The 27559-nt window shown below is 42.2% G+C and overlaps 1 protein-coding gene and 1 long non-coding RNA gene across 2 annotated transcripts; one reads left to right on the top strand and one right to left on the bottom strand.

Annotated features, from left to right (window-relative positions):
- Positions 1–284: 284 nt before the first annotated feature.
- ASP1 (aspartate aminotransferase 1) lies at positions 285–10216 on the top strand. Its single transcript, XM_068625820.2, has 10 exons — positions 285–612; positions 973–1058; positions 2646–2852; positions 2997–3102; positions 3223–3327; positions 3429–3601; positions 4369–4528; positions 4966–5061; positions 9706–9800; positions 9905–10216. The coding sequence occupies exons 1-10, from the start codon at positions 436–438 to the stop codon at positions 9975–9977; spliced, it is 1278 nt and encodes a 425-aa protein (XP_068481921.1). The 5' UTR covers positions 285–435; the 3' UTR covers positions 9978–10216.
- LOC150023165 (uncharacterized) lies at positions 5255–9699 on the bottom strand. The gene is made up of 2 exons (XR_016517288.1): positions 6527–9699; positions 5255–6310 (listed from the first exon to the last, which is right to left on the bottom strand). It is a non-coding gene; the product is annotated as an uncharacterized LOC150023165 (long non-coding RNA).
- Positions 10217–27559: the final 17343 nt, after the last annotated feature.

The following is a 27559-nucleotide window of genomic DNA, read 5'->3' on the forward strand; positions in this document are numbered from 1 at the left end:
TATTTAAAATGTATATTTTAATATTAAAGTTAGCTCTAAAAAGTATAATCTAATATCAAATTAATTCTTAAACATTATAATTTTGTGATAAAGTAGTATATAAGACGATAATTGAGACGTTCATAAACTAAATAAAAAATTATTTTTAAATGAAATTATGAGTGAATTACACTTGAAAAGCTAAATGATTGTTTATCATAAGAAGAAATGAAAGTGAAAACGATTGGCTTCAAGCATGCATGTTATAATTATAAAATAGTAGAAGAACTAAATTATAAAAAGGCATAAAAAAGAATTCAAAGAGTTAAGATCTACAAGTGGTGGGACCCACTAGCATTCAATATATATTTACTGAAGACACAGCGCTTACCGTTTTCACAGCCAACCAACCCTCTGCGTTCGCCTTCTCTTTCTCTGTTTCCGCATCACTGAGTCATGGCGATTCGCAACTCGCTCAACGGACAATTTCTCCGCCGCAGCACCGTCGCTGGAGCTAGGTTTATGTCGTCTTCTTGGTTTCGGAGCATCGAGCCTGCTCCCAAGGATCCGATCCTCGGAGTCACTGAAGCTTTCCTCGCCGATCAGAGTCCAAACAAAGTCAACGTTGGAGTGGTCAGTTTCTGTATCCGTTTGCGATTAATTTTCTCACATTTTTTGTTTCTAAGAAATTGAAGCGAATTAAGTTTGCTAAAGATGAAATTGACGTGATCGAATCGGATCCGGTCACCTAAACAGCATAAAACTGTTATATTCGTCACAGCAAGTAGAAAAAAGTTTATTGTTCCCTCCTTTTTATTTTGTTGTTTGTTTGTTTATTGTGTTCGAAGCTTTGATTCACGCAATTTGTAGGCAGTGGAAAGTAGTTTTCAATGATATTTTTTTAAATATATTTAGTGCATGTTTGGTTAAAGTGTTTCTGATATTGATCGATTTATATTGAGTGTCATTGATTTTATTTTTTATTTACAAAAGGGTGCGTATCGCGATGACAATGGAAAGCCTGTGGTTCTGGAATGCGTTAGAGAAGCAGAGAGGAGAATTGCAGGAGGCCAATTCATGTGAGTGAAATATATATATATATATATATATATATATATATATATATATATATTAATTAATTATTGTGTGTGTACGTGAGTTACTTTTTGACAAATTAGTACGGATTCTAATAACAAAAACATTAAATAGGAAGTAATATTCTTTACGCTTGCACTAAAGATAATGTATTTAATTAGAATGAATTCTATACTATTATCAAACTTATATATTGTTATGATGATGAAATTATTAATTTTGTAATAATTAGTTTAGAATTCAATTCAGCTGTACAATGAGTTTTTATTATGAAAGTTAAACTCTTTTATCATTCAAAATAGTAGGCGTGAGGTACTTATTTTATTTTTTACTTTCAAGAGAATGTGTTATTAATATACCCCCATGTTAGATTTTTAGTGTTTTTACTCTAATTTGTAATAAAAAATCTTATTTTTATTCATTTCTTAAGGAGTGTTTACCCACTTTATATGAATGCAAATTTTAATTGCTTCCATGTGCTAATTTGCGGATGTCACGAAAGTTTACCCGCTAGCAGTTTTTGCCTTTTGGTTGTGTATGGACGGCCCAACGCAGTTTTGGGAATATGATGCTACTATTTCTTGACGCATCCTTTGACAACTCTCTTCTTACCTTTTCTTATGGGGAATTACGATTCCTTGCACTGCTTATTTAGTTTGTTTAGGTGTTTGGGATTATAGTGTAGGGAATACTACTTTATTACCTGTTGCTTTTCTGGTGTGAAAGCTGAAATCTTTAGAAACCTCATCCTAGCTATATCTTTCTATTCGAATGAATACTTTACTGTTGTCAAAATATTCCTTAAAGGAGGAAGCTGTCAAATTTTTTCTGAAACTAAGAAAGTGGCATTGTTCTTGAAGATATCGTTGAGGTGTCAGTTGAAGGTGGTAAAATTTTCAGTTTGTTAAAGGGAAGGCAAAAAGTAAAGTGCCATAAAATATTATATTTAGTTGAATTGACTTGAGTAAATTACACTCGTCCTTCCTTTAATTTTTCTTGAATTTTGTCTGATACTCCTCAATATTTAGAAATCTAAGGAAAGCTTCTTAATTGTTTTAACATCTTGCATACATTGACATCTCTTGTACATTCCACTAACTCCTTTAATTTTTGAAAAATATTACATTTCTTATCGCTACAAGGGTAATTATTGCAAATGTTAAGGAAAGTAAATGTATTATGTGCAATCCAAAAAATCTTAGGGGTGACATTGTGATTTGCTCAATTGACTTTATTCCCTTAGTTTCTAAACTAATTTTGAGGATGCAACAAATAAATTTAACTTGAATCCTCAGGATTCATAGAACCACACCTTCCATCAAATTCAAACCATTCCAAGATAAACTTCTAAGGAATACCCAGCAATTAGTAATATTCTCCAGAACCAGTTTTTATTTTCAACATTTTTTCTAACACCTAGCAATAAAACAAAAGTCTTATCATTTATTAGTAAAAAGGAAAGGGTCTTATTTTTTTGTCTATATAATTCTATTCCAGCTTCGGGTTTCATTTACTTATACTAATAGTAGAGTTTGTGCCATTACTTTGCACTGATTCAAATGTTTCGTCAGGGAGTATCTTCCTATTGGTGGAAGCATAAAAATGGTTGAAGAATCGCTCAAGCTGGCATACGGAGAAAACTCCGATTTCATCAAGGATAAAAGAATAGCTGCTGTGCAGGCTTTATCTGGAACTGGTGCATGTCGACTTTTTGCTGCATTTCAACAGAGATTTCATCCTAATTCCCGAATCTATATACCAGTGCCTACCTGGGTTAAGTAAGTATTTAGTACAAGTCTTCTTTTAAACTTTAAAATACCAGTTGACTTTATGACCTTTCATTTTTAATATTTTTAGGTTTGAATTTTCTGCTTGTTTCATATCTTGCCTGGATATTTATTTCTAATATGAGAAAATAACAGCCATCATAACATTTGGAGAGATGCTGGAGTGCCTATGAAGACATTCCGTTACTATCATCCCGAGTCTAAAGGACTGGATTTTGCAGGACTGATGGATGACATGAAGGTATATTTCTGTCATTCCAAACACTTGTAAGAGTTGATTTATAGATAAACTTTTACAGGTGAAGCTTTGCTAGTACTCCATACTCTTCTTACTTAAATTAATTATTTATTACATATACAGAATGCTCCAGATGGTTCCTTCTTTCTGCTTCATGCTTGTGCGCACAATCCTACTGGAGTAGATCCTTCAGAAGAACAATGGAGAGAGATCTCTTCCATGATTAAGGTAACAATTTACGGAATAGTAATGCATAAAATCATTGGGTTTTGTCATTCTGGTTGCAGTTCTTGACTCTTTTTCTTGTTCATTGTTGTAATTGTTTTCAGGCTAAGGGTCATTTCCCTTTCTTGGACATGGCATATCAAGGTTTTGCTAGTGGTGATCCAGAGAGAGATGTAAAAGCCATTAGGATTTTTCTGGAGGACGGTCATTTAATAGGACTTGCTCAGTCATATGCAAAAAATATGGGACTGTACGGCCAGCGAGTTGGATGCCTGAGGTTAGTAGACTACTTTAAACTACAACTCAGGTGCAGAATGCTATGAATATGTTCTTCAGTGGCTTTTCTTGTGGTTGGACAGTTACATATGTTGGACCTCGATGATCCTCCTAATACATTGGATGTTGACAACCTGCATGTCAGCTAAAATATTGTTTTTTCATGTTAAAATTATACGAAATTCTGTTATACAGTATAAGTTTAAAAGTTAAATTAACTCTGATACCTCAGCTCCATAAGGTCTGCATAGTGAGGAGGAGTGCAGGACCTGGGAAATCCAACATTCTAAAAGTGAATTTTATAATTATCTGTAGCTTCAATTGACTCCAATTTATCTCGAGATGCAATGGAATTCCCGAGATACTTATTAGAATATTATCATTTCTATTATACTTTAGCATTTTAGAATATGTGTAGTAATTTTGTTGATTATATTAGAATAACCAATGACTGATTATTAGGCTTAATTGAATAGTTACTTAGACCCGTGTTTACTCTCTGATTGTAAACAATCCATGAATACCATAACACGTGGGTAGCATAACACCATTTATCTGAAAAATTGTGTCTTTCAACTTGACTAAAGTTAAAGCAAATAATAAAATACGACAACTTGGACATTTTAAATGTTTTGAAGGATGAATCTTGGACATTTTCTATAATATGTCATCTTGGACCTTGGGCAGCTTTACAAAATTTATGTCCTGGCTATGAAATGTGAATTAGTTCTGCAAAGAAATGTGCTCACAGTTTTAAGTTCGCTACAGTGTGCTCTGTGAAGATGAGAAACAAGCTGTGATTGTGAAAAGTCAGTTACAGCTGATTGCTAGACCCATGTACAGTAACCCACCTCTCCATGGAGCGCTTATAGTTTCAACTGTCCTTGGAGATCCTGAGTTGAAGAAGTTATGGCTTAACGAAGTCAAGGTAAAGAGATATTATTTCTTAAGAGCGCACTTCTGGGTATGAATTTAAGACGATTTGGAAAATATTTTTATATTTGTCAACTTGCCATTTTGGGTACGTCATAAGCTGGGTTGTCTAAGTTTTTTTGGCCCTATTTGGTCCCATTGTCACGGCTAGATGCTACATTCATCCAATCCTAGAAGCTCTTTTGTGTCATATCATACAATTACAAACATATAATAAAGAAATGAAGTCGTGTTTTTTAACAAGATGTTAGGATTTTTTTTGTCGTCGTCACTAGGTTTTGTTAACACTATTCAATGCTAATATATTTCAAATTGTATTTTGAAAGGACAATATATCATTACATTTTAATAAATCGTCAATACAAATTTACGAGCATAAAGATGTTGTGCTATTAGATTGAAATTGGACTTATATAGATATTATGTTTACAGGTTATGGCAGATCGCATCATTGGAATGAGGACCACACTACGAGAGAACTTGGAAAAGAGGAATTCTCCTTTGCCCTGGCAGCACATAACCAATCAGGTTCATTGTATTTGTTTAATGCTCCCCTGTTTCAACCACTTTTTTTTTTTCTTTTTATAAAGATCTTCATGCTAGGCATCACAATGGAATGGGACATCTTAGCTAAGTTAATACCCCAGATTTCAACTATAATCTGCTATCAAATATGGGTAACTAGACCAATACCCATATGAAAGAAAACAAACACTTAAGCTAAGCGAAACATAAGAAGCTTATACGTATTATGAAAAAAATCCAAGAGAATACTAGGAAGCAGACTTCTATACCTAACAAAATTCTGCCTATGAAGAAAGCATAAATTAAGATATTTATTCCATCTATTCCTAATAATCCAAGGCACTTGAGTCCTAGCATAGAAGGTAGAATATACCAAGGAGCAATCACACTCTAACCACAAGAAGCTATAACTCGCCTTTTGAGCTTCTTCAAGAGCAAAAATAACTCCCATCATGAACTCAACAACTAAAGAAGACTGAATACCAAAAAAAGCAGAGAAACCTCCTACAAACTCACCCATATGATCTCAAATGATCCATGTAACCACAATAAGCTATAAGGTAGAACATACCAAAGAGGAATCTCACCCTAACCACAATAAGCTATAAGTCGCTTCTTCAAGAGCAAAAATAACTCCCATGAACTCAGAAAGCAAAGAAGAATGAATTCCAAGAAAATAAGAGAAACCTCCAACAAACTCACTCATACTGCCTTTAAAGATCCCAACACATGATGCAAAACCAGGAGAACCCCTAAAAGCACTGTCATTATTAATCTGTATCCATTAAGGCCTCCTTCAGTTTATAGTGGTACATAATTTAGCCCAACTAACCGTAGTGATACTTTTCTTCATAATGTCTCCAGTCCAGATGAAGTTTCTTATCCATTTTTCAACTTGCTTGATCAAAGAAGATTATAGACATTAAAGCTATAAGAAATAAAGCCAATGACAACAATATCAACAAGCTGGATTTTGCCCATCATACTTAAAGTCACAAGTTTCAACTTGATTTTATCAGTCAAAGGTTGAAGGAACCTAGATTTAGGAACTCCCACAAAGATAGGAACTCCCAAGTAATTGAAAGGTAGAGAGCCTTGATTGCAACTAAGGGAACTTTTAACTGCCCTAATGAAGCGAGCAGAATTGTCAGCAGAATAAAAGTTACTTTTAGAGGGATTAATAAACTGACCTCAGAAAGAACCAGATTCATTAAGAAATAACTTCAAATTATTGAGAGTTTTGTTGTCAGTCCTGCAAAAAAAACACAAAAATGTCATCAGCATATAAAATATGTGAGGAAACAGAATAACCTTCAGGACCAGCCTTATTAAGCATCTTCTTATCTGCAATAATTCTAGAAAGGCCTCTACACAAAACTTCCTCAGCCAAACATAAAAGTAAAGGAGACATATCTTGTTGCCTCACACCTCTACTACAAGGAAAGTAACAAACCAAATTCCCATTTACCTGGATAGAGAGCATGACAAATTGCAGAATAACATGAATCCAAAATGTGAAAGAATGGTGAAAACCAAAATGCCTCAAGACCTGTGCAGTGAAAAGGTCAAATTCAGAGTATCAAAGACCTTGTGAGTGTCAATTTTGTAGGCCACATTACCACCACTAGATTTTTTGGAGAGCAGATTGATAGCTTCAGATGTAATACAATCATACTAATTTGGAGAAATAATCCCTGAGGCAATAACAAGCCAATCAGCTAGAATTTTAGAAATAATTTTAAACCTGAAATTAGCCACAACAATAGGTCTGAAATCTTTTATAGAATCGGCACCATGAACTTTAGAAATGAGGGAAACCACATTGTTATTCATCCAAGGTAAAATCCAATTCTGCATAAAGAACTGACGAACAGTGTTGCAAACATCATTACCTATAATATCCCTACAGGAATGATAGAAGACACCATTAAGACCAGGAGAACTGTTAGCATTAAGGTTAAGAACAACAGTTTTAATCTCAGGCTCATCAGGACATTTGGTAAGCATAATATTGTCAGCATCAGAACAATAGCAGGAATGTACTTAATTATAAATTACAAAAGCCTCCATACTCCCTCTAGAAAGAGAATTAGTACAAGAATCAAAATAGAGATCTTTACAAAAAAACCAGAATGTGCTCCTCTATGAGCTTAGGATCTTCAAGAATTATATCATCAACCCTGAGCCTATGAACACCACTAGTGTTAATTTTGCGTTGGTCATAGTGTGATAGAAGACAATGTTTCTATCTCCATCTTTGAACCATATTATCCGAGCTTTCTCTTTCAAGAAAAGATGTTGACAGTATAGAGCTTGATCTAAATCTTCTTTAGCAAGTCTTTCGTGAGAAATAAAAACTTCTTTATCCTGGATGGAAGCAGAATCCAATTTCTTCTAAATATCTAAATGGCATTGTTGTTCGTGAGCCACCATAGTCTGAATATTGCCAATTTCAAACTTGTTCCAGCCTTTGAGCTCAACTTTCAAACTCTGGAGTTTATGTTGAAGAATAAGCATAGGACATTCATTTACAAGTTCAACCCAAAACTTCTTAATAAGCTCCATACAAGAGGAATTTTGCAACCACATTTTAAAAAACCTGAAAGAGACATATTTTTGCTTCCCGACAGAGACAGAGAGAGAGAGAGGCTGGCAAGGATAAGAGAATGATCAGGACGATTTTTGACTAAAACTTGGTACTTGCATGAAGGCCATTCGTCAAGACAATCAACATCGCAGAAGGCTCGGTCAAGTTTCCTATCAATCTTGTGCTAACCTTTTCGTCCATTGGTTCAGGTAAAACAAGAGCCAGAGAAAGACATGTTCAAAAGATTGTTACCGTTAATCCAATCCAAGAATTCATTACAATAAACTTGGTTAGGAGAAATCCCACCTTTATAGTCTTTAACCAAGAGAACAACATTGAAGTCTCCAAGAAGGCACCAAGGACCTTTGAGAGAACTTAGATCCCTCCACAAATCTATGCTAGTAGTATAGAAATTTGCTCCATAAAATCCTGCAAAATTAAAAAAATTCCCTACATTTGACAGGAAACAAAAATAAACTGGGAATTAATAGAGAAGTTGTGGACTAAATTGGGAGCAACAAGACACCACAACATAGCCACCTAGTTAATGATCTGAGATTGAGCAACTATATAAAGGTTAAGGTCTATGGAGAAAGAGTTCATAGAGTCTGAGCAAGCCATCATAGGCTCAGCTATAAAGACTAATAAAGGAGGATGATGCTCCTTTAACAAACTACACAACATATCCACTATGTGATTAGCCAGCCCCCCTAACATTCCAAAAAGCAGGTTACCTTCATCCTTTTCTTTTTGCTTGAACAACCTTGGTGGTTTTTTACTACCTTTGTTTCCAGCCTTGGGAGGATGACCTGATCTTCTTGCTGTCTGCACAACATCATCCTCATTCTCACTCGCAGATTCCTCATCCTCAACTACTTGGTCAGCGAAAATTTAGAGACCAACTTGCTTTCCTTCAAAAAAGAGTCATCGAGAGCCTTTTCCTCAGTTTCTTCCAAGCCTTTTCGTAGGTCATCCTTATTGATCTCAACAAGAGAGGAAAAGTTATTGTGTAGAATCAAAGAGGGTTGAGAAGGAACCTGTGCACCAGATGTTGAAGGGACAACCGTTGCATTAAGAGAATACTAACTTAAGAAGGGGAGCCTTGCAGGGCCCGTTGAAGATTGTGTTGCTCATTGTTTTGCCTACTAGAGACATTCATTTCATGAATACTTTCAAGGGAAGGCATATCTGGAAAGATATCATCCTCCCCATCATTTTCATCCGTAGGGAGAGGATCAAAGCCAATTCCAACTATACCTGCAAGGGCAGAATCTTTTCCTGCTGAAGGGGCTTTCTGCATAACCTCATTTAATGTATTTCAGGTATTTAAGAGGATTTGGAGTTATTGGAAGAATGTACCCTGCGAGGGAGGAGCATGAACCAAAGGTTCTTAAGGGACATACACCTGATCCATGCCTTTGTTTTCTGCGGAAGGTTTTGTCTTTTGGCTGACGTGATTCAGCTGATTGGTAGCACTCGATTTATGACCAATCATCCTTCAATGAGAACAAAAGAGGGGGAGTCTTTCATATTCAATGTCAGTGATGAAAGCATATCCCGATTTTTCAATCAAAATTTGGTTAGGAAGTTTGCGCAGCAAGTCTAAATCAATGAGAACTCTTGCAAAGAAACCCCTAGTCTTTTGCATTGTACAATCATCTAAAGCCAAAGGTGTACCAATTCTTCTGGCAATAGAGAAGATAGCTTTTGGCTGCCAATAATCAAGCGGTTATCCATGGATCCTGACCCAAGCTTAGGTTTTTGTTAGCTTCATGGTTTTGTCTAGGCAAAGATTCCAAGACTTCTTGGAGAGAATCTAGGAGCAAATTTTATCAATCTCAACTTCTGAGAGAATCACTGTTTCAGCCACTTCGTCCTTTTTTCTTTTTGCTTATTTTAGCAATCTAAGGTTTTCTATTTTTTAATTCGTTTTTATTGCGACCAAGTATCATAAGACAGAGGGATAGATAGCTCAGTGAGGATTTTGAATTGAAATTTAACATCATTATATCCCAAGTACTACAAAATGGTTTCTCACACTTATTTTTTTATTTATGTAGATTGGTATGTTCTGCTACAGTGGATTGACACCTGAACAGGTTGATGTTATGACAAACAAGTTTCATATTTACATGACCCGTAACGGTCGTATCAGGTAATTAATTATACACCCAATTTACAGGCTTTTTACACTAACATTTTATTTACATTTTGAGATTCACTATTTTCTTACATTTTATATATGTGTGATTATTACAGTATGGCTGGTCTTAATACGGGCAATGTCGGATATGTTGCTGACGCTATCCATGAGGTTACAAAATCTTCCTAAATTATCAAATTTACCAAGTCAACAAATTTTTGTCTTAGGTGGAGAGAAGTCTTCTCAGAAGTAAAATAAATTTATTTCCATTTCTATTTAAAACCATTGCATCATTTTTGTTATTTAGAACAATTTAAGTAGCAGATCGGATGAAAGAGTTTATTTATGATGGTATTATTTTCTTAAGTAATGACGGCGGTCAATTTAGTGTGTTTGGATTTCTTTAGATAATATGCTTATATTTGGCCTATGATGTGCAATAATTCTAAAAATATTGAAAGAAAAGAAAAACCTATTGGATTATTCTCCAATTTGTATTTGTAGGAAATTAGTATGAGACAATCTTCTTAATCATTCTTAAGTGTTTGAAACTCAATTATTTTCCAATTTTATATTACGTGAATTGAATACCTAAATGTTAGACAATCATGTCTTTCTGTAGTTTTAGTAAGTATAAAAATTGTATTTATCATAAAATTGAGATATTATGTTTGTTAAATAAAATTGTAGATTCATGGTAACGCATTGATATTATGAAATAATTTTATATTTGTATTTAATCCTAAATGTTATTTTTGAAGTAATTATTATAGAAGCCAACAAATTTATTACCTATATAATATTTTATAATTGAATAATATTATGGGTGAGTATCCATTTTAGTAATATAGATATTAATAGACTTTGTATTGTATTTGAATGTTGTTTTATTAAATGTAATATTTATAATATTACATTGATAAATTTATATTAAACTTTTTTACATTTATTGTTATTTATTATGATCTCTTACAGTTTAAAAAATATTTTATTTTCATGATTTTGAATATATATGTCAACTTGATAAAGTTGGTTTTGGGAAAACTTGAAACTGAATATTACATACGAATTTTAATCCATATGTATATACATCACACAATTATGTAAAAAAAATAACAATTATGATCGTTTTATATATGGATTTTTTTATATATATAATTTGTATGTAACTATGTTTTACATATGAATTTGGTCTCTTACATACGAATTTGTGTTATATATAATACCAAATTTTCTTGTAGTGATCAATTTTCTTAATACTACGTAGTTTTAATTAATTGCTTTATCCAAATTATCTTCCCGTAATAAAAATATTAATCGTAGAATATTGCGAATTATATGATGATATAAAAAAAAAGTTAGTATATAAACATTTCTATTGACTTAAACTCTAATGCTCTAAGTTATGTGGATCAATTGTATATTAGGGGTTGACAATACCCCTTCTCCAACATTCAAAAGATGACAACTATATAATGTCTTTATTATTATTTTAATAATCTTTTATATAATCTATTCTTGCCAACTGACCTCGGTCAGACTCAGAAGTGAGCTCCTAGCTGAAGTGTTCTTGCCGAGGTGTTGAACCAAGACGCTTTGGGACAAATGGGGCTCCACCTGTTGATCACACTTCGACAATCAAGTCATTGAGAGTATTCAAACTATAATTTTGTATCAGTATAGGTTTCATAAAAACTTACCTTTACTCGGGGTCTTAAACCCCTTTTATAGACATTCCTTCAACGACTTTCATCAACCAGAATATTGTTTCAACAAGAAAATAATTTCAACAACAAGAATATAATCTCAACCATAAAACATTCTGTTAATGTTCACCTTTATTTTCGGGTGCTATGCCACATCATTCCCAACAACTTTTATTTGTATTTAAAATATATATGCTTTAACGAATTCAACTATTCCTTATGTTATTTTTACTTTAAGTATCTTCTTTGTATAAACTATCAAACACCTGGCCCGACCTCATAACATGTCGTTGGGCCCATCCCTGCCCTAGGCCGAGCTGGGTATAACTTATCTAACTGAGCTTACACTTCAGTGCTTGGGCCAAGGACCCGAGCTCGTCCGACCAGTACACAAGCCCCCCATGCTCGAGCCGAGCTTGACAAGGTGAAGAGGCTCTCCAGTACTGGCGACTGACATGACGTTTTCTCAGGGGTAGGTAGGGCATGGTCACCGAAGCATTTCCTGATAAGATGTCCCACGTACTAAATCTGGGGGTCCACTTGGCGTCTGCATCAACGGTAGGAAAATCCTACCGTTTCAACTTCTTCATTTTTCAAAATACCCTCATTTTGTTCTCACACTCTTCACTCTCACGCTACTCACCACTGCTTGAGCTTTCTCCTAAAACTTCTCATTTTCTCTTTTGCGCCACCACACACCACCACTACTCACTGGAAAATCAGGTATGGTCTGTCCACTTATCTTCACTGATGGTTGTTATTTGCTTTATTGGTTTCATTTTGAGAATAGTATCTTAGCTTACGCCGATTCGATTCACTCTGCCCTGTTCTGAATTTCATTCGTTATTTTGTCTTTGTTTTATGCTTTAGTTACATTGACAATGGATTATAGTTCCACATACCCTTAGGCTAAGAAAGATCTCCTAAAAGAAACCTCTTATTTACCACCCGTTTTCGTATTAGAGAGTTAAGGGAAGGTGGGTGTGTTCTGAGTAAAAAAACATGAGGGTTTCGTTAAAACAATAGTGTAAGGAAGGGGAATTGATATGTTGTGATGAGTCATCGGACCCTGATGGTCCCTTTTGCTTCTTTTATGCCACTTTCTTTAAAAGGGTCCTTCTTCATTTACCCATGTCCATTTTTGAAAAGGAACTGTTGACCGAGTTAAGTAAAGCTGGGCAATTATCCGAGTTTTCATAATCCTATGTTCACAGCTTGACATCTCGCCAACTGTGGAAGTCTTCTTGTATTTTTTTTAGGCCAAGCACTCGGGCTGCCAATTGTGGATTTCCCTAAAGTGTGCCCCTGGTAGAGGTTAACTTACCCTCTTCCAGTCGTCCTATAAAAACTTTAAAGGCCGATTTCTTAAGATTCGAGCTTCAACAAGAGATTCGTCCCTACTGGACAAACTTCCCTTGTATTGGACGCCCAAGCCTCGATTCCAGAGTGCTCGGCGCTTCGAAGATTTGTCTTGAAAGGATCAAGGAATTTGCGAGTTTTTGACAAGCTTGAAAGTCGTCTTTGATACCTCCTTTCTTTTGACCAAAGAATACCTTCCCAGTGCGTTGAAAGCCTACACCGATACTCCTCCTTTCCTACCTTTGACGAAAACATTTATATCATTGCCACTAATCATTTATTCGTTTTTGCAGAAAAAATTCTTTCCAACATCAGCAAGACAGAGCTAGTTGAGCTCACTAGGAAGATGAGGGCAGCTGCTAGCCTGCCTAAGGAGTCTTTGGCACAAAAAAGGAAAGCTCTTGCTCTAATAGCCCAGACTCTAACTGACCCGAACGAGCAGACCATTTCAGGGCTCGTCTTTAAAAGGAAGAGAAAAGCGACCATTCCCCCTACCGAGCATTCACATTTAGATGACCGAGCACCTCACCAAGAGGTCATCACCATTCAAGAGTGAGAAGCCGAGAGCTCGAGGGGAAAGAGCTTGTGGGATCCTGATTTCGATGTCCCAACCCATGGTGAAGCGTTCTTCTTGCCCAACGAAGACAGAGCTAGGCTCAAGGTTCATGACGAAGATCACCTGCGCCATGATACCTTGAAGCTATTTGGACAGGCATTTGCCATGGCTTCCCTGGTTAATGCTAAGGCAAAAGATCGAAAAGTTGTCGAGGACCAAAGGGTTAAAGAGAACATGGAGCTCCACAAGGAGGTAGAACGCCTCCAGACTGAGATCAAACGCTTTAGTGGTCTGCACCAAGAAGTCAAGCGGCTCAGAGCAGAGAAAACCCAAAAGGCATCAAGCTTAGTTGAAGAGAACAACAAACTTTTGATTGAAGTTGACGAGCTGAAGAAGGAGCTGACCCGAAAAAGAGAAGATCTCATCAGGGCTCCTAATTCCTTCAAGCAAGATGCTGCTTAATCATCACAAATTGCCTTACATCTTTATAATTTTTTTTACATAAAGATTAATTTTCTATTATTTTATGCAAAGTTTAGCGTTGTCAATATAAAAAAAAAAATTCACTATAAAAGATATTTTAAACATAGCAAGTTTAGAGGAACAAATATCAATGTTAAATAAAAGATTATCAAACTTTGCTACAGTTTTGATACCTAAACAAAAGATCATCATGAGTTTCAATGATCTTATTTAAGATGTTTATAAATAAGAGTTTGCATAATCGATCAACAAAGACCTACAACATGATTTCATGTGTCTTTTGCTTCTTAAGTTAATAAGTTTCAAATCATTATATCATCTTATAAATGAAAACAAAAGTGTGTTATCTTTATAAGTATTATACTTTGTAAATTTATATTAATAAAAAATGTTTATATGCATATCTTGCCTTTGAAAGTTTTTTTTAATATTTTAACAACATTTTTATTTGTTGTACTTAACACTAATAGAATATTAGTTAAAAGTCATAAGTAAGTGTTAAAGAAGAACTATGTTCTTTATCTCGAGTGGATTATAAAATGGACAATTAAAAATAACTTTTTTTTTATTTGTTATAAGCCAAAATTATTAGGAATACTTGTGTAATCAATTTAATTATATTGAAAAGTGTTATTAAAAGAAGAATTGAATGTAACTCATATTGATTGAACTAGTAAGTGTTTTTCATCTGTTACATTTGTACAAAGCTCTCTTTTTCTTAGTGGATTGTTTGTGAAAGTGTTTTAAATTTATTTTTAAATTAGTGGATGATATCATTTCCTTAATAATGTCTCGCGAAGATCTTTCAAAAATTTCAATCTGTCTTTAAGAGTTAAGTTATTTTTTTTATATGTTTCATAAAATATTTCATCTAGATTATAAATGAAATTGACAGATAAAATTTTGAAAATTATTTCATATATTTTGACAAAATTAACTTTTTGGTAATTTTTAACTTATTTCAACTACTTTGATTAGTATTTCAAAATAAACTACTTTTATTTGTTTCAAAATAATCTACACATATGATACTTGATCCTGCCGGCAACTCGAACGTGGAGGAATCGCTTTGTAGCGCTCTCTGTCCCGTCTACGCGACTGCGTTCTCTGCAAAGTCACCCTCAGAACCTTCTCTTGATGCTCCAAACGTGACCTGCAAAACACACAGACGGCGCCTCTAGCGGCCGTTTGCACTCCGACGATCAAGTTAGACCACATAACCACCAAATGAGAAAACTAGCAGTGTGTGTGAAAAACCTCTTGCTCTCTTTTTTCTCGTATCCCCCTCAATCTCTCCCTGATTCTCCTTTATGTCTCTCTCTCTGCTTCTGGGCATAACAGAATTCTGTTATGCTTTTCTGGCATGTGTCAGAACCCTGTTATGCTTTTCTGAGACAATGTACCTTCAGAATCAGTAGAGTGTGGGTGTCTGTGCGTGTCCGCGCGTCTCTGCGCTTGGCTGCGCTTGTCTGTACCTTTAGCAGTACGGAGTGCACCTTTATCTGGACCGCACCCCTCTCAGATGATGACACGTGGAGGCATGCGACTCACATCTAACCACACACGTGTCACTTACTGGAAGGGCTCTAGCGCTTCTCTTGTGTGCCTAAGTTACGCCCTTGCGGAGTAACTTAGGATATTTCTTCCATCTGGGTAAATCGCATACTCTCAGGAGAACGCCAGGTGTGGCTGGTCTAGGCACACTCACCAGACGTTGCTCCCTGCGTAAACGGCTTACCCTACACGGTGTCACGCACGTAATGGGTTGAGGGAATCACCAATCACTGACTGGTTTACTAGTTCCCTCAGGCCACTCTCGTGCATGATTCCCTGGGATGTGCTCGTGCGAGGTTCATGCGTAACGCTCTCGCTGGGAACCTCAATCCCAGTTTAACTGCGTGTAACACGAGACCCCGATGACAATGCACCCGATGACTGATCAGTGCTCCATTTACTTCTCGCGTTCTGCCCCCAGGCGTGAGTCTGGGAACTGGTCTATTGGTGGCCACTTGGCTACTGACCACCGATCACCGTTCTGGATGATCTGTCCCCTGACCTCTCTGCCGCCTGATCTGTCGATGGTCACTTGGTTACTGACCCCCGATCACCGCTCTTGGCGATCGTCTCCTTGATCTCTCTGTCACTTGGTCCACGTGTCACCCTGCGAGTGGTCCACGTGGTCCTCTGCTGCTGACGTCATCGACTACCGATGACCGATCGGATCACAAGCCCCCCAGTCTCGAGTCGTGAAATCGTTCTCGGTGAAGAGACTAAGTGGTCGTGCCCTCAGTCCACGTGGCAAGTGGGACCGCGTCACGTGCCACCTCACGTGTTGCTCTTTTAACGTTTGGACTTCCTTCCTTAATCTCGCGACACGTGGCCCCATCGACGGCCAGCGTGGTGTGTCGCTAGCGCTTCCCTTATTCAAATTGGCGCGCGCCTTCACTGTTCCTTCATCTTCTTCAATCGACTCTCAGACTTCTTGCGAACTCTTTCTCTGCGCACCCATCTTTCTTCAAGTTTTCTGCTTCCAAACCTCTTGCGATCATCCAAAGGTATGGTTTTTCTTCTTCCTGGGTCTATTTAGGTTATTTCTACCATTTGCATTTACCTTTCTCGTTATCATGCATTCATTTCCCCTGCTTTCCCTCTCTCGAGCCGCGCTAGGGTTTTTCGCGCTCTTGCCCTGATTTCTGCTTCCCCTTCTTCCTTTTTTCACTTGGGCATCTCTTTCTCCTTTCCCTTCTCTGTTTTCACCGAACCATTCATCATTCCCTCTTCTTCCATTCATTCTGACCTTTCGTTTTTCCTCCATTTGCAGCTATCTCGCGATGGCTCGCTTGAAACAAACCGCGCGCATTATTGCCTCATCCTCTGGTGCACAGCCTTCCGCGAGTGCGCCAGCTCCAACACCGCCTGCTGCCACCTCCTACCATGACAACGCCAGGGTCTACGACTGGGCCCCCCTGGCGTTGCTGGCCGAAACATCCACCCTACTACCGCAGGGTCACCTCACTTCCCTTCTAAGCCATGACCCGGATGAACCTTCGTGCGCCATAGACAGGGAAAACGACTTCAACATGCAAGTCCGCATCCCTCCTCGAGGGATGCCCATCTGTGCGGACGATAGGGCCACCAATGGGGTGCCCTTCGTCTTCATCTACTCCGCCATCTTCAAAAGGTTGAAGCTGCGCCTCCCCTTCACCTTTTTCGAAAAGGAGCTGATGATGGAGTTGAACGTCGCGCCCTGCCAACTCCATCCCAATGCCTGGGCCTTCATCCGGGCATTTCAGATCCTCTGCAATTACTTCGGGCACAACGCCTCCGTGGATGTGTTCCTCTACTTCTTCGAGGCGAAGAATCCTGGGGACAGGTCCTGGGTTAGCCTGAACGGGGTTGCTGGACGGGTGTTCCTGGGCCTATACCAGCAATCCTTCAAAGACTGGAAGGGCAGGTTCTACATGATATCTGCCACCCCACAAAGTCCAAATCTGCTCGAGGGGTACCCCCTCTACTGGGTTCCTGGGGTTGAATTCAAGAAACCCAGGGACCTCGAAGCCATGGCCCCCTACGAGCGCGAGCTATGTGGGTTGTTCCTGGGGGCCAAGTACAACTCCGCTCGCCTCATCAAGGATGAGTTCGATGTGTTGGCCCTGAAAAAGTACATAGGTAGCTCTTCTTCTACCTCTTAGGATACTTGCACCTTCTCATGCATGCTTTTATATATTTTGACTTACTTGCGTAACTTGGCCAACTAACTCTTCCTTTTCTCACCTATGTAGATTCAATGTCGGGGAAAGACAGGAGGCAAGCCTTGCTGGAGCTTGCTAGGCTTCGGGGAACCAAGGGAACTGGCTCCTCTTCTTCTACCACTGAGCCCATCGCAGCCCCTCCTCTCTCGGTCACGCCAGTTGAAGGCCCCGAGCAAGGAAGGAAAAGAAAAAGACTGGTGAAGGCTTCTACTTCACTTGCTGTTGCTGCTGCCTCAACCGAAGAGGAAAGCTCTGGCTCTCCTCTTATACACCGCCAGAGGAAATTGCCAGCGGTTGAGGGGGCTTCGTCTCTCCAGCCTGGGGAGATCGAGGTGGTGGAGGTAGAGGAAGGTTCACCCCCTCCTCCCTCTACTCAACCTGCCTCAGAGCCCACATGCCTTCCTTCTCCCTGCCAACAGTTGCCTCCAACTTCTCAACCGCCATCTCCCCCCCAGCAGGCCAATCACCTGGTCCATCTGCTCCTCCTGCTGGGGGTGCTTCTGCTCGACCTGGGGGTCCCCCACCACCACTGCCAGTCTCCACTGCAACTGCTGAATGTGGTGGATCCAGCTCGCGCCCAAGCGCCTCTGGAGCCAGCCACGAGAACTTTAGCAGGGTCATCACCCTGGTTCGACAGCTCATTAGCAACCGGGAGCTCGTCGAATGGAACGGTGATGAGGTGGACATGCACCTGGCCAGGCAGATGGTGCTCTCTTTGGAGTTTTCCACCCAGCACCGCAAGCAAATAGCCCTGGAGAAGAGGGTGAAGGAGCTTGAGCACGACAAGGAGTCACTGCGAAGTGACTTCGAAGCTGCTCAAGGGTCTGTAGAGCTGATGCGGGGCATGGTGGAAAAGCTAGGAGGGAGTACCTAGCGCAGGTCCAAGAGACCATCAAGACGGAGATCTTGATGGGGCAGACTGTTAGCTCTCTGGACTGCGCGGTGGTGGAGCTACGGGCCGAGACCTCCTCCCTACGCCAACTGAACTCTCAACTAGTGGGGGAGCTCGAGTCCACCAAAGAAGCAGCTGCTGCTGGAGAGAAAAAACTTGAGGAGGTAGTGGGCAAACTGTCTGAAGCCAAGGGCCAACTGGAAGAAGCTGCCTCCTCCCTTGCTGCCCTTACCACTGAGAGAAATGCTGCGGAGGCCTCAAAGCAAAAGCTGGAGGCGGAGAAAGCTGATTTGATGAACGTGGGTGCTGATGCCTTTACTGACGGATTCGAGCTGGCACTCGAGCAAATCTGTTGCGTTCTCCCAGACCTGGACCTCTCGCAATTCAGCATTTATCACGAAGTGGTAGATGGAAAGCTCATCCCTCCTGCCCCTTGATCTCTTCTCTTTCTTGTAAATTTTTACTTCTGCACAACTTTTCTTAGCACTCAGAATTTGTATAAGACTTGGTTGTGAATACATACTCTCAATTTGTATAAGCTTCTTCTCTTGTATTTTTCTTGAGCTTCACCTTTCTTTATGCACACGACTAAGTGTTAACCAGCTTAGGCCTAGCGCGATCTGCCTCCTTTGATCTTGGCCTCTACTTGATCACGACTAGCTACTCCCTTAGCTTTGTGTTTAACAGTTCTCGTGCGCTGCTTTGCGCCACTAACCAATCACTAACGACTCATCAGTGATCGTTCTTCGATCTTTACTTGGCTACTCTGTCGCTCTAGCGCTAAGTGCATAGAGGACTTTGACATCGATCGCTCGAGGTGATGTCTCATTTTGGGGAAAGAAAAGTGTTTCTCGCTAACCCCTCTTACTTTCCCCAAGGTCATCACCCTTCGGCGGATTGAGTCGTTCATTTCCTGCCTCACTCCTGGGATGAGAAGGGTTTCGGGCTAAGGGTCTTACTGGGCCAATATTGGTGTATGCCAAGTGGGTAAGGACACTTGCCAGAATCTTTCCTTTCCCTCTCTAGGTCTTACTAGCACCCCTGGCTTTTCAAACCCTTAGCTGCCTGCGCTCACACCTGGGGTGAGGAAGACTTAGATCAGTGCCAGTACTTGCGCCTAGGGCGAGTAAGGCCTAACCTATTACCTGCGCTTGCGCCTGGGGCAAGGAGGACTTTAACTTTAATACTTGCGCACACTTGATATGCTGGAAATTTTTCTTTAATTGGGTGGCCTCGTTAAAAACCCTCCTTAGGGAAAAGAGTGCCCCCTTGTCTGTTCAACTGTTTCCACCACATACAAAGCATGTATCTTTTAGCGCGAGAACGCAACTACTGTACAACTTTAACTGAAATAAAATTTTAAATGGGTGGCGTTCCACGTTCTAGGGATTGCTCCTCCCTCCAAAGTCTCTAGGCGATAGGCTCCGTTCTCCAACGTCTCGACCACTCTGTACGGGCCTGTCCACTTTGGGGACAACTTGTTCTCTATCTCATTCTGATGCGCCTTTCTCATCACCAGATCACCTTCCTGGAAACGTCTGGGCCTCACCTTAGAGTTGTGCCTCCGCTCTACTCTTCTCTTTACGGCTTCAGCACTGACTCTGGCTTCCTCCCGCACTTCGTCCAGCAGGTCGAGATTCACCTTTCGTTCTTCATTGGACTCTTCAGCAATGAAATTCAAGAATCTGGGGGAGCTCTCCTGTATTTCCACGGGAATCATGGCGTCTGTCCCATAGACAAGGCTGAAGGGTGTCTCATGGGTGTTGGACTGTGGGGTGGTATGATAAGACCATACGATTCTGGGGACCTCCTCTGCCCAGCTTCCTTTGGCCTTGTCTAGTCTTCGCTTCAGCCCCCTGAGCAGTACTCGATTGGCCGACTCCACCCGCCCATTGGTTTGTGGGTGTTCCACTGAAGCGAAAACCTGTTGTATCTTTAACTCCTCACACATCTTCCTCAGCTGATGACTCGTGAACTGGGTGCCATTGTCGGAGACCAACCTCTTGGGTATTCCGAAGCGGCAGACGATGTTCTTCCAGACGAAGTGCTCGACTTTCTGTGCGGTGATGTGTGCGACTGGTTCTGCCTCCACCCACTTGGTGAAGTACTCGATGGCCACAATGAGAAACTTCATCTGCCTTATCGCCAGGGGAAAAGGTCCTAGGATGTCGATCCCCCATGTGTGGAATGGCCACGGGCTATGGATGGACCTCAACTCCTCAGGAGGTGCCTTGTGCCAGTCTGCGTGCAGTTGACACTGTTTGCAGCGCTGAGCAAACCTTACGCAGTCTTCCTTCAGCTTTGGCCAGTAGTACCCCGCGCGGAGTATCCTACTTGCCAAAGCGCGACCACCTACGTGGCTTCCGCACACCCCCTCGTGCAGCTCAGACATGAGTCTGGTGCATTGCTCGCCGTGCACACAGATCTGCACAGGGTGAGAAAATCCAAATCTAAAGAGGTTTCCATCTATTAGAGTAAACTTACTTGAACTCCTCTTTATCCTTTTTGCCTCTGCCACGTCGAGTGGGAGTACACCATCTTCTAAGTATAACTGGTATGGCGTTATCCAGGTGTCGGGTTCTTTCTCCGCGCGGACCTCCATCGACTCATCGGTCTTCGACGGTCGCGATCTCACCCTCGGTGCTCTCAGCGTTTCTTGGGTCAACGACCGATGACCGATCATCAGGCGCTCCATTGATTTGCACACATGAAGTACCTGGTTGTCCGACACGAACGCTCGCGGCACCTTCAAGGTCTCCTGAATGACGGTCCTCTGCTTCCCCCCTTTGCCTGAGCTAGCCAGCTTGGCAAGCAGGTCTGCTCTGGCATTTTGCTCTCTTGGCACGTGTACCAATTCAAACTTGGTGAAGGACGTCTTCAGGAGCAGTACATACTCCAGGTAGGCTGCCATCTGGGGATCTTTTGCCTGGAACTCCCCTGTAACCTGCCCCGTGACCAGCAAAGAGTCGCTTTTGGCTAGCAGGTTTCTTGCTCCCATTTCTCTTGCCAGCAACATTCCTGCGATCAGGGCTTCGTACTCCGCCTGATTGTTGCTGGCCTTGAAGGCAAAGTGGAGGGACTGCTCGATCAGTACCCCGTTTGGGCCTTCCAAAATGACTCCAGCGCCACTCCCCTGCTGATTAGAGGAACCGTCCACCGATAACACCCATCGGAAACCTAAACCTTCTGCAGGTGTCGCGATCGACGACAGCTCGACCACAAAGTCCGCGAACACCTACCCCTTGATCGGTCCTCGGGGCTCGTACTGAATGTCAAACTCTGACAGTTCCACCGCCCACTTGACCATCCTGCCTGCTACATCAGGTTTCTTCAACACGTTTTGGATAGGCAGATCAGTCATCACCACCACTGTGAAGCTGTGGAAGTAATGCCTGAGTCTTCTGGCTGAAAACACCACCGCCAGGGCAGCCTTCTCGAGGGCCTGGTACCTTGTTTCAGGGCCTTGCAGCACCTTACTCACGAAATAAACAGGCCTCTGGGTCTGGTCTTGCTCTTGCACCAGGACTGAGCTGACTGCTCTCTCCGTCACAGCGAAATATAGACGAAGAGGGATGCCTACCTGAGGTTTTCGCAAGACTGGTGGGCTTGCCAGATACTCCTTAAGCTTGATGAAGGCCTCCTCGCACTCCTGTGTCCAGAGGAATCTGCTATTGCGTTTAAGGCACTGGAAGTATGGATGACCTTTCTCCCCTCCAGCTGACATAAACCGTGACAAGGCTGCCAAGCGACCGGTGAGCTGCTGCACTTCCTTCACCGTCGTTGGGCTCCTCATTGCCACGATTGCTGCACACTTCTCTGGGTTAGCTTCGATTCCCCGCTCTGTTAAGAGGAAACCCAAGAACTTCCCAGCCTCCACACCAAAAATACACTTCTCTAGGTTGAGCTTCAGCCTGTACTTGGCAATGGTGGTGAATAGTTCCTCCAGATCAGCTGCATGATGCTTCTTCTCTCGGGACGTAACCACCATGTCATCTACATATGCATGTACGTTCCTTCCAAGCATGGGCGAGAGTACCCTATCCATGAGCCGCTGGTAGGTGGCCCCCGCGTTCTTTAGCCCGAATGGCATGACCTTGTAGCAATAGCAAGACCGTTCCGTCATAAACGCGGTCTTGCCCTCATCCATGGGGTGCATCCTGATCTGGTTATACCCTGAAAAAGCATCCAAAAAGCTGAGTAGCTTTCCCCCTGATGCGCTATCAACTAGGGCATCTATACTGGGTAAAGGGTAAGAATCCTTGGGGCACGCCTTGTTGAGGTCAGTGAAGTCCACGCACATCCTCCACTTGCCGCTTGCCTTCTGAACCAGTACCACATTCGCTAGCCACTCGGGGTACTGGATCTCTCTGATATGCCCTGCAGCAAGGAGCTTCTGCGCTTCGTCGTGGATCACCTTTCTCTTTTCCTCGTTGAATTTCCTTCTTCTTTGTCGCACAGGTCGAACCTTCGGATCCATCGACAGACAATGGCAAAGGAAATCAGGATCGATTCCTGGCATGTCGGACGCTGACCATGCAAAGGCACCCATGTGCTTTTCGATCACACCAACGATCAGCTTTCGCTCTTCTTCAACGAGGGATCCCCCCAATTTGAACTTTTTCCCCCCGATGTCCACTTCGACCCATCCTTCAGCTGGGTGGGGCCTTCTCTCGCTGGCGATGACCGCCCTCGCGATCCCTGACTCGCGAGGAGCGATCGCGCCTTCCTCTTCTTCTTCAACTTGGGCTACCTGGAAGCCCCCCACCGCAGCGTTCTCCATCCTCTGAGCGCCCTGTGTCTCCCTAACCACCGATCGCTCTTCGCGCACACCTGGTGGTGGTTTCGTGGTGACGTGACATACACTTCTCTTCTGCTTCAGGCTGTTCTCATAACAGCGTCTTGCCTCAGCCTGATCCGACTTGATGGTTATCACGGTTCCCTCCATCGACGACAGTTTCAACTTCATGTGCCTCGTTGATGGTATTGCGCCCAACCTATTGAGTGTTGGCCTCCCCAACAAAATGTTGTACGCAGAAGGGGCGTTCACCACTAGGTACTTTATCCTTTCAGTGCGGGCTGTCGTTCCGTCAGTGAACGTTGTCCTCAGCTCAATGTATCCCCGCACCTCTACCTGATCTCCTGCAAAACCGTAGAGACACCCGGTATACGGCCTCAACTGATCAGGGGACAACTGCAACTTGTTAAACGTCGGCCAGAACATGACGTCTGCCGAGCTTCCTTGATCTACGAGCACTCGGTGCACTCGTCTTTCAGCCGTGATGAGGGAGATGACCACAAGGTCGTTGTCGTGTGGGACAACGTCCCGTAGATCAGCTTTCCTGAAGATAATATCTACTTCAGGGTAATGGCTCTCATTTACCGCGTCTACCGCCATAACCGACCGGGCGTACCTCCTTCTCTGTGACGCTGTGCATCCCCCACCAGAGAAGCCTCCCGCGATTGTTTGCACCTCCCCGTGCACAGGGACTTCATGTTGCTGTTCTCCAGCCTGAGATCCCGACGCGCGATCACCCTGCGGCTCACGCAGGTAATCTGCTAGGAACCCAGTCTTCACCAGCTCTGCCAGTTGGTGTCCCAACGCCAAACAGGAGTGAAGTGTGTGGCCAAAGGCCTGGTGAAACTCACACCACTCATTCTTCTTTCTACCAAGTACCTTATCAGTTTTCTCCGGTACGCGTAGTCTTGCTGCTACAGCGGGAAGGGCTATGAGATCCGCCAATCCCACCATGAAATTGTATCTTGGGGGCGCATTGTTCTCCCTTGCACGCCCCCTGCTCTGATCTTTGCCTGGTGCATAGGGACGGGGTTTTTCCCGCACCTTTTTCCCCTCCTTGGCCTCATGCACCCTTGCTTGCTGCGGTTTCCCTTGCCCTCCACGCGGTCTTGGTGGTGCAGCACTTCCTCTCTTCTCAGAAACCTCTGTTTCTGCCACTATGTGCGCCACCGCGCGTCGTCGGATCTCTGCAAAGGTGCTAGGATGGCTTCTGATGAGAGACTCGCTGAAGGGGCCAGGCAGCACCCCCTTCTTAAACGCGTGCACCAGCATATCTTCATCTTTGCTGGGCAGTCTAACCACTTGTGCTCCAAAGCGGTTGAGGTAGTCTTTCAGCGACTCACCTTGGTACTGACGCACGTCGAACAAATCGTATGACACCACTGCAGGTGCTTTGTTGACGATGTATTGCTCAGTGAAGAGCTTTGAAAACTGAGAGAAAGACGTGATATGCCCTTCTGGTAAGCTCACGAACCACTCCATGGCAATTCCGCTTAGCGTGCTCGTGAACATTTTGCAGTACACAACGTCTGAGCCCCCAGACAACATCATCTGGGTGTGGAACGCCGTCAGATGTGCCTCCGGGTCTTCTACCCCCTTGAACGACGCCTTCACCCCCACCAGGTTGGGAGGCACCATGGTTCCCATGATTTCAGGGGAGAATGGCATGGGGAACTCTCTTGGAGGTGACGGCTGCCTAGACATCCTTTCGTCAACCACGTGTTCCCTCTGCGCCTGCAACGTCCTCCTCAACTCTTCATTGACGCGATTCAGCTCGTCGTTCCTGCTTTGCGACGTGGCCAACTCCGTCTGCATCCTTTCCTGTTCAGCTTTTGACGCTGCGGCATTATCCTGCAGCGTGCGCACCATCTCCAGGACCTACGCCATTGTCACAGCTCCTTCGTCAGCAGATAGCGCAGGTGATGGTTGTCTATTTCTTGGCATCTTTTCCTATCAAAGAAGTTGGTAAAACTCTGGTAAGCTTCAAAACTGTGGTGTATATGGGACCACGATTCACTCAGGCCCCACGGTGGGCGCCAAATGATCCTGCCGGCAACTCGAACGTGGAGGAATCGCTTTGTAGCGCTCTCTGTCCCGTCTACGCGACTGCGTTCTCTGCAAAGTCACCCTCAGAACCTTCTCTTGATGCTCCAAACGTGACCTGCAAAACACACAGACGGCGCCTCTAGCGGCCGTTTGCACTCCGACGATCAAGTTAGACCACATAACCACCAAATGAGAAAACTAGCAGTGTGTGTGAAAAACCTCTTGCTCTCTTTTTTCTCGTATCCCCCTCAATCTCTCCCTGATTCTCCTTTATGTCTCTCTCTCTCTGCTTCTGGGCATAACAGAATTCTGTTATGCTTTTCTGGCATGTGTCAGAACCCTGTTATGCTTTTCTGAGACAATGTACCTTCAGAATCAGTAGAGTGTGGGTGTCTGTGCGTGTCCGCGCGTCTCTGCGCTTGGCTGCGCTTGTCTGTACCTTTAGCAGTACGGAGTGCACCTTTATCTGGACCGCACCCCTCTCAGATGATGACACGTGGAGGCATGCGACTCACATCTAACCACACACGTGTCACTTACTGGAAGGGCTCTAGCGCTTCTCTTGTGTGCCTAAGTTACGCCCTTGCGGAGTAACTTAGGATATTTCTTCCATCTGGGTAAATCGCATACTCTCAGGAGAACGCCAGGTGTGGCTGGTCTAGGCATACTCACCAGACGTTGCTCCCTGCGTAAACGGCTTACCCTACACGGTGTCACGCACGTAATGGGTTGAGGGAATCACCAATCACTGACTGGTTTACTAGTTCCCTCAGGCCACTCTCGTGCATGATTCCCTGGGATGTGCTCGTGCGAGGTTCATGCGTAACGCTCTCGCTGGGAACCTCAATCCCAGTTTAACTGCGTGTAACACGAGACCCCGATGACAATGCACCCGATGACTGATCAGTGCTCCATTTACTTCTCGCGTTCTGCCCCCAGGCGTGAGTCTGGGAACTGGTCTATTGGTGGCCACTTGGCTACTGACCACCGATCACCGTTCTGGATGATCTGTCCCCTGACCTCTCTGCCGCCTGATCTGTCGATGGTCACTTGGTTACTGACCCCCGATCACCGCTCTTGGCGATCGTCTCCTTGATCTCTCTGTCACTTGGTCCACGTGTCACCCTGCGAGTGGTCCACGTGGTCCTCTGCTGCTGACGTCATCGACTACCGATGACCGATCGGATCAATACTTATATTTTACCATCTTATATTTAGAATAATAAACTAAACTCTAATATCCAAATCCTATTTATGATTATAATTTTTGAATTATTATTTATTGCATAGTTTTAATTTAAAGTTGTTTATTATTATTTTAATCATTCAATATTTTAATTAAATATTTGTTTTTATTAAGAAATATTACGATTTCAAGTGTGAGCTTGTTAAAATTTTAGAAAGAAGACTCACCTAATGGTTCATTGATGTCGAGTCGGTGTCTTGATGTGGGGGGGGGGGGGGGGGGGGGTAGGGGTGAATTGTTTAAAGAGGGTTTTCGCAAACTTTTAAGCCAAGAATGAAATTACTTCGAGAAACAAATGATAAGAAATTCAGTTTGCCAAAACACAAAGCAAAAACAACAGCACCAGAAAAAACAATCGGTTGTTTATACCAGTTTACAAATATAAAAACTGAATTTAAAGAGTTAAGGGATAGAGAAAATGCACACAGAGATTTATACTGGTTCACTCTAAACCTAGAGCTACATCCAGTCTTCTCAGAAACCACTGTGGAATTCCACTAAGCAATCAAACCTAGATCACTTACACCACAACCAAGGAAGTGACCTTGATCCCCTCAAGACACACACTCCTCTTGGTCAACACACCAACACTAAGAATGTTGATCCCCTCAAGAACACACAACACTTCTCAGCAAACACACAAGGTTTCTTTCAACAAATACAAGGATTACACTTGTTACATAATGAAATCTGAAATCAATACAAGAGAAAATCCTATCTCACACACTTTGATCAAACTTAATCTCTAAGCAATCTCAACTCTTTCAAAATTTCAAAATCTCTGAAAAACTCAAATCTGTTTTTCTGTATATATCAAAGATGTTGTTTGTTATCAAATCTTAACAAACCATTAATTGCATTTAAAGATTGATCAAAACATTAAAAACTGGAGCGAAAACAGTTAGAAAATCATTTAATGCTCAGTCAAAGCACAAA

This window comes from Phaseolus vulgaris, chromosome 11 (genome assembly GCF_051622355.1).
Source record: "Phaseolus vulgaris cultivar YP4 chromosome 11, ASM5162235v1, whole genome shotgun sequence".
In the NCBI taxonomy this organism is placed as follows: domain Eukaryota; kingdom Viridiplantae; phylum Streptophyta; class Magnoliopsida; order Fabales; family Fabaceae; genus Phaseolus; species Phaseolus vulgaris.